The following is a 12,987-nucleotide window of genomic DNA, read 5'->3' on the forward strand; positions in this document are numbered from 1 at the left end:
GCCAAATGTTTAGCGTGCGTGTCTATCATAATTTGCATATAAACACGCCTTTATATCCCCAATATGCATATGTAAACACCCTTAATTCTGTAATTTGCATAGCTAAACACCCTTAATTCCATATATAAGGGCACAATTCCGGCGGAAAAGCCGAACATGCAGACACACAGAGTAAAACACAAACAGATTACAGAAGAGAAATTCGTATTATCCCGCGGGGGAAATACATAATGTCAAAATGTAAGTTTAAGAAAGGGGACCGCTGAGGTAGCCATGAAGCGGTCAAATAAATATTTGTCACTTCGGGCAAAACATGGTCATGAAATATGCGCTCCCTCCCCAGGGCACGATCTGCGGCATCTTACAGTAGCAGCAAGAGTGTGTGTGCGCGTGTGTGTGTGCGTGCTATATGTTTGTCTGTCTGTCTTGTCTATCTATCTAGCTATGATATTAATTTAACATTAGACAATAGAAGTAACGGAACTTGTCACACTTAAGAAGAAATAGGCCACCCTAAGAGTGCTCCGGAGCACTCGTAGGTTTTGTTCTTACCTACGAACAAATCCCAGCTAAGAAAACATTGGTGAGTACAAAAATCTCCTTAAAAACTTCATAAGTTGGCCTAAGAACAAAATGTGTTCTTAAGAATGGTTGCTGAATGGGGCCCAATGTTATTAAAAAAAATAAGATACTTTTTAAAAATGTTGGTCTTACTTAAAAATGCACACATTTAGTTGTATTCAGTGTTAAAAAAATATTATATGGCTCTCACGGAAATACATTTTAAAATATGTGGCTTTCAAAAAGGTTCCCGACCCCTGAACTTATAGTGTTCAGTCAGAACAGACGTTTGTCATATAGGCTAGAATTCCAAGCACTTTTCTTTACCATTTTACTTTGGCATGTCCTCTACCTTGAAAACTATTCAAATCTTAGCATTTTCAAACATGAAACAAAAAACAACAACAAAAAAAAGCCCCCTTTTGGAGCCGTGCATGCTGCGCATGAACCCGCGCACTTGCTCCCCGCGTGCATCCAGGCTCAATGTCTAGTTTCACTTTCATTTCAGGATGCGCAAGGTTTTAAACGGCAAAAAAACAAAACAAAAAAAAAAAACATCCTGGAAGTTGTGACCCGTTGACAGCAGAAGAAGAAAAATAAACATCGCACTAAATTCTACTGGAATTTAGCGAAAAGGAGAGAAAAAAAAACAACCTTAAAACTGCTTTTCTTTCCTAAAAGAGAGCAACCGGTCAACTTTCCAAGCCCGGGCGCAGAGCTCCGTGTCGCGGCTGCGTGTGTGCCTGCGCTCGGCTGCACACGCACGTTTCCCCCCCCCCCCCCCCCCCCCCCCCCCCTCCACACGCAGCGGTGTGTGTGTGCCCCCCCTCCTCCCCCCCATGAATAAAACTTACTTTTCCCTGGCTTGGCTGTCGGACGGCACGTTGCTGCTCTTGCCTTTGGCGTACATGCTTGCAGAGAGCTCCGATTGTCACGCACCTGTCAAACCATCACAACCTCCTTGGGCACGGCCCCGTCACCATGGCGACACGAGCAGCGTCCGCTGCCATTGGATGCCGCCCTCTCGCAGGACCGCCCACTGGAAGCGGCGACCGCTGTTGAGCGACAGGGCGGAGGCCACGCCCACCCCCCGGCAAAAGTCCCGCCCCCTCCTGCACTCCCTCTCTAGTCTCTGTCTCACCACTTTGCTTTCCATTTCTGAGCTCTGTCTGTCTGTCATTTCTCCCCTGATTGGGAGGCTCTCCTGACACACACACACACACACACACACACACATACACACACACACACACACACACACATCCTCCCTCCTCTCAGTGTAAAGGGGAATTTGAAACCGTCCAACAACTGCTTTGGCTGCTTTTTTTTTTTTTTTTTACAACCACACTCTCCACCTATACACACACACACACACACACACACACTGTAGAGTATGCATGCAACTCTTTGCACATATTGCCAGCTGTGTGTATTTACACATGTCGCTGCAAACACGTGTCAACAGCTTGTTGCACACGCAACAAACATGTTACGGGACGGTGCACGGGTGGAAAGAGTGTCGTGTTGTAAACAATCACCTGTTGGAGCCGAGCATAGTGTGTGTAGTAGAAATGTATAAACAATACCTCATAATTAAGTGCCCTATCACGCAAAACCAACTTGTCTTATCTCTTGGCGCCGGCTGTTGTGTATTTGGGACCTGCATGAGTCACGGAAATTGTGGAAATATTTATTAAACGTGCCTTTTTTCATGCTTCCGCCAAACGAGCTAATTGAGATTTTGCAAAACCTGTGAGGTTGAAGAGTCTTCATATGTGGTTCACATTTGCCCAAAGTGCTTTGGCACAAGTCCGCCATTGTAGTCCAGGGTTGCGAGCTACCGGTCGATGGTGGAGGGTGTCAGTGGATCGGCAGCCAGGCATTAAAAAAATAGACTTAAAAATTAGCGATCATCAATCTTCACTTTCGTCACTTGATTGACATTCACGGCAGGGTCTTGTGAGATGACGCTGGCTGCTGTGAGATCATTATTAAGAAAAAATGACCGTCAGGAAGGCCAGAAACACTTTTTATTTCAACAGACTCTCGCGCCGTACCTGTCGTCAAAACTCTAAAGACCGATTGCACAGTTCCTGTCTTCACAATAAAAGCCTAGCTTCATCCTGCCTGGGCTAACAAAATAAGAGTCTCAGAAAGCTGGCACACACACGCTAGCAAGCTATGGAGTTTGCCGCCAATGTATTTCTTGTAAAGTGTATAAAAAGGTGTATGGAAGCGGGACAAATAAGATGCCAAAAAGCAACCACTTTCATGTGGTGTTGGACAGAAAGGAGGACTTCGTTTCTCCTCCATTTGAAAATGTGGACGTTATCATCACTACTGTCTGATTCCAATCAATGCAAGTCATCAGAATCAGGTGATACACCAACTTATATTCTTGTCTTCATGAAAGAAAGGAATCTATATGTGTAAAACATGCTTGTGTTATCATTAAACACCTTTAACTTGTTGACAAAAACGTCTATTTCATAAATAAATAAATATAAATTATATATATGAATGAGGTAGAACCCCTCGACTTGGTCAATTGAAAAGTAGCTCGGCTGCAAACAAAATGTTTGTTGTTAATTGTTTGGGTTTTCCTGTGTGTTTGTGTTTATTTCCTGTCAGCGCTCTTATTTTAGTTCCACTTCCTGCATGTCTTCCTGAGCGCTCGTTCCCCTCACCTGTCCCTGATTGGCAGCCTGGCACACCTGGCTGCAGTTGCCAATCAGGCTGCTATTTAAGCCTGCCTCGCCTTGCAGTCAGGGCTCGATGACTGTTTCCTGTTGCCTTTTTAACATTGAAGTCATGTTTTCCTGTGCTACGCCTGCCATCTCTGCATCTTGGGGTTCAAGACCGACAGCACCTGACAGAATCATCAAGTCCTGACTGGAGGGCGAGGCAGGCATAAATTGGAATAGGAAACGAGCGCTCAGGAAGACATGCAGGAAGTGGAACTAAAATAAGAGCGCTGACAGGAAATAAACACAAACACACAGGAAAACCCAAACATGACCAAACTGTTAGTAACAATTCTGACAAAATAAGCTCTGCCTTTTTCTCTATTCTCTCGGTGTGGGGCAGACTGGCTCGTACATGCACATGCGTCTTTTGCTGTTGCCATTTCTCATACAAAGTAGCATATATTTCAAACTAGGGTTATACGGTATACTGGTACTAGTATAGTATCGCGGTACTAATGAATGAAAAACGGTACTATACTCTGTTTGAAAAGTACCGGTTCCCAACAGGCATGACGGCGCGCCATCACGTCATGACATTGCTGGTTTTACGAGCAGAGGAGCATGTTTGGCAGCGCACAATCACTGAGTACTTACAAGCAGACACCGTGTGTAGACAGAAAAGGAAGATTGAACACATTTTGGCTTAAAAACTGATGATAAAGGTGAAGCTATAACACTGAAACGCCTTAAGACATGGCTAGCTAGTTAGCGGCTAACATCCATCCGCAGTCGCATTGTTTTAGCTTCTTCTAAATCCCTAATCCTCGCCTCCATGGCGACAGATAAAGTAAACAAAAGCTAGCGCGCCTGAAGGTAAACAAATGCCATGGGTGGATTTACACCTGACATCCACTGTAATGATACCAAGTACAAGTAGTCGATACTACTATGATTACATCAATATTTTTTATCGTCACAAAATCCTTTTTTTTTTATTCATATTATGTTTATAAACTTAGGAAATATGTCCCTGGACACATGAGGACTTTGAATATGACCAATGTATGATCCAGTACCTACTTGGTATCGGATATATACCTAAATTTGTGGTATCATCCAAAACTAATGTAAAGTATCCAAACAACAGAAGAATAAGTGATTATTACATTTTAACAGAAGTGTAGATAGAACATGTTAAAAGAGAAAATAAGTAGATATTAACAGTAAATGAACAAGTGGATTTATAATACATTTTTGTCCTTTATAATTTTTACAAAATAATAGAATGATAAATGACACAATATGTTACTGCATACGTCAGCAGACTAATTAGGAGTCTTTGTTTGTTTACTTACTAATAAAGTACAAGTTGTCTAGTATGATCACTTTCTTTTAAGGACAACATTGTTCTTAGATTGCAATAAGAAACATATGTTTAATGTACCCTAAGATTTTTGGTTAAAATAAAGCTAATAATGCCATTTTTTGTGGTCCCCTTTATTTAGAAAAGTATCGAAATACCAAAATATTGGACAACCCAAGTTCAAACCTAATCTGTCAGTATACTCGATATGGAAGCCCTAAAAACTATACCATGGCTGACGGGGAGAGGATACTGTCAAAGTGCATCCTGAGGAGACAAACGTAATAAAACATAATCTATGCAGAGTTTTGACCAAATAACCACCATTACAAGTTATGTACACCACAAGGAAGTGTTTTAAATGTAAAAAAAAATCATAATATGACCCCTTTGAGTAGAAAAAGCTGAGGTTTTCCAAGTCTGCAATAAGTACAGCGCACTTGAAGTTTGGATGCAGTGTATACCACACAGAGGTGGGTAGAGTAGCCAGAAATTGTACTCAAGTAAGAGTACTGTTACTTTAGAGATTTATTACTCAAGTAAAAGTAAGGAGTAGTCACCCAAATATTTACTTAAGTAAAAGTAAAAAGTATGTTGTGAAAAAACTACTCAAGTACTGAGTAACTGATGAGTAACCTGTTCATTTAATGATGACGGCAACAAATAATGCACAAAAAGATAAAAATAGCAATGAGCAAATTCAGAGCCAGGAATATCTCTCAAGCAACTAAAACAATAATATATATTAAATAATAATACATTAACATAAAAAAATTAAGGCAAATTGAGCCACAATAACTTAACAGCACCATAGGCTCAGTAGGCAGAGATTACAAAGGAAAATAACAAGTTAGCCTTTACGCAAACCATAAACTGATAGGTGTGGGCTGCACCTGGGAACACACTGTGCACTTCTGATTGGTGTTTCTATGCATGCGTGTGTGTGTGTGTGTGTGTGTGTGTGTGTGTGTGTGTGTGTGTGTGTGTGTGTGTGTGTGTGTGTGTGTGTGTGTGCGACTGTGCGTGTGTGTGTGTGTCTCTGTCTGTCTGTCTATGATGCTGCAGTGCGTTAATAAATGTCCCCACACTATGTACATTTGACAGTGATTTATAACAGGGAAGCTAACATCAGCCTACGGTGACAGCCAAAATATCTACTAACGTTACTTATCGCGATGTGCTTCTTCAAATTTGACGTTGAGTTCATGTAAGCTTAAGCTTGTTGTTGTTTGCCGCTGAAACTTTATGTGCGGTTAACCATGTGACCGCCTGGCTCTGTTTGATTGGTGAAACGGAGTCAAACGTCACCAGTGACTGTATTTGATTGGTGAAACGCAGGCATGCGATAGATCCTACTTTGAAAGTCTGTCTGACAAACCAAAACAAACAAAACGTGCATTAACAGATCGATAAAAATCAGTAGCGAGTAGCGAGCTGAATGTAGATAAATGGAGCAGAGTAAAAGTTGCATTCCTTCTCTATAAATATACTCAAGTAAAAGTAAAAGTATGTTGCATTAAAACTACTCTTAGAAGTACAATTTATCCCAAAAGTTACTTAAGTAGATGTAACGGGGTAAATGTAGCGCGTTACTACCCACCTCTGATACCACACATAGCAAAACCATAAATTATATTTACCAAACAACTATCAAATCTATTCTGATTGCTTCATTTTGGATGCACCTGAAAACATCCATTGAGATGAGGATAAAAGATGACTATAATGCCGCTCCGAATCAAAAAACAAAATCGTTGTTTTGTCTGCTTGAGTGGAAGAGAAGAAGAGCGACCATGGCGGAGGGCGAACATAAGGGCCCCGTTTGGACATCCTGGGGCTAATGGACGTTCAATGCCAACAGGGATTTCAGCTGGACCGGGAACATGGAACTATAATGGGACTATTTAATAGAAAATACATATATAATATAGCGTGACCATCATCATTCTCTTAATTGAACATATTGCCAAAAATGTAGCGAGCAGAATCCCTGAAGAAATTTAACACATTTTAGTCAATCTATTCAAGTAATTATTTGACAGTTATGTCCATCTGTCAGCTGTCAACTGCACCTCACATTCATGCAAACAAACACGAGCATCTTAAGTTTCATCTGTGGAGTTACATTCAGCCGGAGGAAGACGCTGTTACGTGTCCATACTAGGGTTGTCCCGATACCAAAATGTATTTCGATACTTTTCTAAATAAAGGGGATCACAAAAAAAGGGCATTATTAGCTTTATTTTAACAAAAAATCTTACAGTACATTAAACATATGTTTCTCCATCCACTGATGGGATGTTTTTATCTTCCCGTTTAAATGAAGACTTAATCATAATCCTCACAAACATGTGTCTTTTCGTGTCCAAGTCTAAGTTAAAAGTCAAATTTAACCACTTCTTGGTTTATGTTTACAACTTTCTACTATGTTAGAAAGAGACATAATCTAGAATAAACTTTTACCAACTCGGAGGCGATTCAGCGGCTCAGTTAGCTCTCCGCGATCATTGCACCGCTAAAAAGTAGTTTTTCAGATAAAATACAAATAATATCAAGATAATACTCAAATTGGAAATTCTAACCTTCAATATTAAATCAAACAAACCTTTAACGAAGTGTTCACTGCAAACTTGTACGTTCTTCGGTTCTGCTCCCTTGGACTGGAGTGTGTGCTACTTTTGTCGTCGTCTTTCGGAAAATCTTGCACTCTTTCGCCCTCGATTACTTCTCGAGGAACTCTGAAGAAACGTTTATCCTTTTCGCGACTTGAACGGGTCATACAGCCAAAAACAACGCAAGCACAGGGCATATTTTCTTTGAGACAGGCTAAATGGCGCTGAGTACCCTTTGAGAACAGAGCTAGCTTGACTACCACGCATATTTAATGAGCCGGACGTGACGGCATGCAAATCAAAGCAACACTTGGGTAATATTCAGGTCACAAGATGTAAATGGAGTATTGTTGGCTGTTTTTTTAAAGAGCTTTATGGGCGCAATAGATGACTCACATTAGCTTAACTGTTAGGCCATAAGTTAAAATAGGTCCATAAGTTATTGAAAACTGTCAATGGTGCAGCTTCAAACACATCATTTAAAACAGTTGTATGATATCAAATATAAGATCCAATACAAGAGTTATAGAAAACAATATACAAACCCCGTTTCCATATGAGTTGGGAAATTGTGTTAGATGTAAATGTCAACGGAATACAATGATTCTCAAATCATTTTCAACCCATATTCAGTTGAATATGCTACAAAGACAACATATTTGATGTTCAAACTGATAAACTTTTTTTTTTTTGGCAAATAATCATTAACTTTAGAATTTGATGCCAGCAACACGTGACAAAGAAGTTGGGAAAGGTGGCAATAAATACTGATAAAGTTGAGGAATGCTCATCAAACACTTATTTGGAACATCCCACAGGTGAACAGGCAAATTGGGAACAGGTGGGTGCCATGATTGGGTATAAAAGTAGATTCCATGAAATGCTCAGTCATTCACAAACAAGGATGGGGCGAGGGTCACCACTTTGTCAACAAATGCGTGAGCAAATTGTTGAACAGTTTAAGAAAAACCTTTCTCAACCAGCCAATTCAAGGAATTTAGGGATTTCACCATCTACGGTCCGTAATATCATCAAAGGGTTCAGAGAATCTGGAGAAATCACTGCACGTAAGCAGCTGAGCCCGTGACCTTCGATCCCTCAGGCTGTACTGCATCAACAAGCGACATCAGTGTGTAAAGGATACCACCACATGGGCTCAGGAACACTTCAGAAACCCACAGTCAGTAACTACAGTTGGTCGCTACATCTGTAAGTGCAAGTTAAAACTCTCCTATGCAAGGCGAAAACCGTTTATCAACAACACCCAGAAACGCCGTCGGCTTCGCTGGGCCTGAGCTCATCTAAGATGGACTGATACAAAGTGGAAAAGTGTTCTGTGGTCTGACGAGTCCACATTTCAAATTGTTTTTGGAAACTGTGGACGTCGTGTCCTCCGGACCAAAGAGGAAAAGAACCATACGGATTGTTATAGGCGCAAAGTGTAAAAGTCAGCATCTGTGATGGTATGGGGGTGTATTAGTGCCCAAGACATGGGTAACCTACACATCTGTGAAGGCGCCATTACTGCTGAAAGGTACATACAGGTTTTGGAGCAACATGTTGCCATCCAAGCAACGTTACCATGGACGCCCCTGCTTATTTCAGCAAGACAATGCCAAGTCACGTGTTACATCAACGTGGCTTCATAGTAAAAGAGTGCGGGTACTAGACTGGCCTGCCTGTAGTCCAGACCTGTCTCCCATTGAAAATGTGTGGCGCATTATGAAGCCTAAAATACCACAACGGAGACCCCCGGACTGTTGAACAACTTAAGCTGTACATCAAGCAAGAATGGAAAAGAATTCCACCTGAGAAGCTTAAAAAATGTGTCTCCTCAGTTCCCAAACGTTTACTGAGTGTTGTTAAAAGGAAAGGCCATGTAACACAGTGGTGAACATGTCCTTTTCCAACTACTTTGGCACGTGCTGCAGCCATGAAATTCTAAGTTAATTATTGTTTGCAAAAAAAAAATAAAGTTTATGAGTTTGAACATCAAATATCTTGTCTTTGTAGTGCTTTTAATTGAATATGGGTTGAAAAAGATTTGCAAATCATTGTATTCCATTTATATTTACATCTAACACAATTTCCCAACTCATATGGAAACAGGGTTTGTATATAATGTTCCATATTGACAGTGTTTTTCAAATATTTGTAGTGCTACAGTATATAGGCTAAAGTGGTGTAGAAGAGAAACAAGCAGAGGTGTCACTAGGCCTGTTTTAGGAAGGTTTCAGTCCGTTTCCATTCCTAGAATTTAATTCTAACGTATGATATTTTTCAGTCCCTCGTGAGAAGTGTATCTGACTCAAACGCCACAAAAATGGCTGACTAGCATTTTGTAGACCACAAAGTAGTGCTTAAAATGTAGATTAAAAATCATAACAAGCCTCCTTTAATGTTACATTGTTGTATGTGATCCATGACTTCTGCACAATATCACCTCTTGGAGCCACACACAAAGAGGTGTGGACAATCATAGCTCAGTAGCTTTACAGCTACCAAAAAAAAAACATTTCAAAATGTCTAAAAAACTTTTTTTTACTTCCAAAAGGATCCTGATATTGCAGCCCTGAGTTTTGGTCACAACTGGATGGACTTGCGGGAGCAAAGTTTAATATAATGCTTATATCGGGGGCTAATATAGGACAATTTTGATTCATGCCATTGTCTTCCGGTCTTTTGTTGTTGCTATTGGGCCGATTTAGCTGTTGGCGTGTGAACCTAGAGTGCAGAGATGGTAGGCAAAGAGCAGTTCATAAGGTCATTCAAATAGGTACCCAAAATTAAAGAGCTATGGTGTGGGTCCTTCACTGATTAAAAATATAAATGCTTCGTAGTTGGTAGGAGAAGAGAAAGAACACATTCAAAGCGATAACCAGCTGAGGTGTAAGCTTAGCAAAGCAATGTAAAAGTGATCCAGCCTGGAGCTTCCTGGTTGACAACCAGGCACAGGTTTGCACGGGAGCAAGGAGAGCTGAAACTTAAACAAAATGACAAAGTCCAAAAGTGTTACGTGGGATCATGACACAATATCCAATATAGGTTCGAGACGACCCTTAGTATGAATAAATTAAAGCAGCATATTTCCGATACTCTTTTGGGGCAACTCTGATTTTTAAATTGTTGAAAAATATTGTCTGGGATTGATTGTTGGGTAATTGTGTCATCCCTTTGGGTTGAGTTTTTTCTTGCTCTGATGTGGGATCTGAGCGGAGGATGTCTTTGTGGCTTGTGCAGCCCTTTGAGACACTCGTGATTTAGGGCTATATAAGTAAATATTGATTGATTGATTGATTGATTTGAAGCAAATGAAGTTGATTCAGTCAAACCAGGGAAGCCCAAAGTAGGGGCCGGGGGCCAAATTTAGCTTGTCGTGTCATTACGTTTGGCCCGCCAAAGGGTGGCTACCAAATTTAATACACATCAATTTTGACCTCTTTCAAGCTGTTCAATCATTGATGGCATGTCGGTAAGGCTACATGGTAAAACATTTTTAAAAAATGCTAATTTTACCCAATTTACTGTGAAATCATCACCGGTACCATTTTTCTATTTACAGTAATGCACTGTGAAAACAATGAATGTACATTTAGCGTAAAAAAAAAAGTAGCGGCTCATTCACCAAAAGTTTGCGTTAAAAACAGTGCTACTTTTTTTCAATTTATTTCATGCACTGTGGAAAAAAATGATCTCGCTGGCTGACTCGCCAAAATGTAATCACAAAAACAGCAGTGGCACGGTTCTTCAATTTAGAATATTGCACTGTAAAAAAAAAAAAAAAGCCATTTTACGGTTAAAAAAACTGGCAGCTGAGTCGAAAAAATGTAATCATAAAAATAAGAGTGGTACTATTTTTCAATTTTGAGTAATGCACCGTAAAAAATAAAAAAATAAATGCCATTTCACAGTAGAAATCTGGCAGCTCAGTCGCCACAATGTAACCCTAAAAATAACAGTGGGATCGTTTTTCAATATAGAGTAATGCACTGTAAAAAAAAAAAAAAAGCCATTTTACGGTTAAAAAAAACTGGCAGCTAAGTCGACAAAATTTAACCATAAAAATAAGACTCATACTATTTTTCAATTTAGAGTAATGCAGTGTAAAAAAAAAAAAAAAAGGCCATTTCACAGTAAAAAAAACTGGCAGCTCAGTCGCCAAAATGTAACCCCAAAAATAACAGGGTTAATTCAATATAGAATAAAGTTAAAGTACTAATGATTGTCACACACACACTAGGTGTGGTGAAATTTGTCCTCTGCATTTGACCCATCCCCTTGTTCACCCCCTGGGAGGTGAGGGGAGCAGTGGGCAGCAGCGGTGCCACGCCCGGGAATCATTTTTGGTGATTTAACCCCCAATTCCAACCCTTGATGCTGAGTGCCAAGCAGGAAGGTAATGGGTCCCATTTTTATCGTATTTGGTAATGCAGTGTAAAAGAATGCAATTTTACAGAAAAAAAAGCTGGCAGCTGTTGGAAGCATATCCATATTTAAGTGTTACTTCTTTCTAAACTCCTATAGTCATATAAAGAATAGCTAGTATTCTTCCTTCTTTTGAGTCTCATAGTAAGGTGTTGGCCTTCTAGATTGGAATGTGTCAGAGTAGAGATAACTCGGAGTAGTCTAAACAAAGAGAGTGGGGGCGAGGGACCGACGGAAGATCACGGGACTTCCGGGGGGTTTGAGCTAGACCGAGCTAGACCGATCTGGACCGGGCTAGGGAACGCTTGGGTGCTGGGTTGGTCTCAGGTTTGTCCTCTAAGCTTTGAGAATAAACTACAAAATACCAACTATTGCCTGGAGATTGAATATAAACATCAGCGTATTGCCATAAAAAGAATCTGGGAGAGACTAGCAATTTGAATTCCCCATTGGAGGAATGCTGGTCGACGCAACAATTTGGGGGCTTCGTCCGAGATGGCACACTGTTGATTGATGACTTCTTGCAATCTTCTGGACAGACTCAATTGGCCAATTCAAGGTAAGCAGAACCTTTCTTTTTAGATAAAATCTGCGTTAGGAGTCTGTCCTGAAGTCTGTAAGTCAAACACTGTTTTGTAATCCCAGGCACAGATTGGTGATTTTGATAGATTGATTGCATTTTTGCCGAGCCTGCCATTGCATTAAAATTGTAAATAAGTGGTCAACTCAGGCCATTGTGTCTCGATTACCGTGACGGGCAGTTTCATTGACGAGTGAACTAATAGTTGGGTGTAGCTTACCCTGGGATTTGGTCGTCCCTTAATGAGTTCGGGTTGCAAGATCCCAGTGAGATAAGACACTAAAACGTAAGGAAGCGGGTTCAAAGATCCCAGTGAGATAAGACACTGAAACGTAAGGAAGCGGGTTCAAAGATCCCAGTGAGATAAGACACTGAAACGTAAGGAAGCGGGTTCAAAGATCCCAGTGAGATAAGACACTAAAACGTAAAGAAATAGACACATGGCCTTGGAGTGTGACGGACAGGAATGTGATGGCGGTCTGGGAAAAATGTGATTAATCATTACTGTGTAATGATCAATTGAATGGACGGTTGTCGACAATGGAACTAGCAGGTAGAGAAAAAAGAAAGAAAAAAAAGGAGAACGTTCCTTGAAAGGGTTAAGAGGGAGTTTACAATACTCGAAAAGTTGTGAACTCAAACGTCTGGTAAAATAAAATAAAAATTTTTTTTAAAAAGTAACTGGAAGTTTTATGGTAAAGTGAAACGCAGAGAGTGTGCTGCTGAGTGTGTGTGTGAGCGGGAGTGCTTACGCGTGCT

The 12,987-nt window shown here is 40.5% G+C and overlaps 1 protein-coding gene across 1 annotated transcript in view; it reads right to left on the reverse strand.

Annotated features, from left to right (window-relative positions):
• LOC133652312 (single-stranded DNA-binding protein 2) overlaps window positions 1–1,556 on the reverse strand; it is a 200,662-nt gene extending 199,106 nt beyond the window's left edge. Inside the window, exon 1 of the mRNA XM_062050916.1 lies at window positions 1,416–1,556. Coding sequence (XP_061906900.1) covers window positions 1,416–1,471 — 56 coding nt within the window. The 5' untranslated portion in view covers window positions 1,472–1,556. The remainder of the gene's footprint in view (window positions 1–1,415) is intronic.
• Window positions 1,557–12,987: the final 11,431 nt, after the last annotated feature.

The sequence above is a fragment of the Entelurus aequoreus genome, linkage group LG06, assembly GCF_033978785.1.
Source record: "Entelurus aequoreus isolate RoL-2023_Sb linkage group LG06, RoL_Eaeq_v1.1, whole genome shotgun sequence".
In the NCBI taxonomy this organism is placed as follows: domain Eukaryota; kingdom Metazoa; phylum Chordata; class Actinopteri; order Syngnathiformes; family Syngnathidae; genus Entelurus; species Entelurus aequoreus.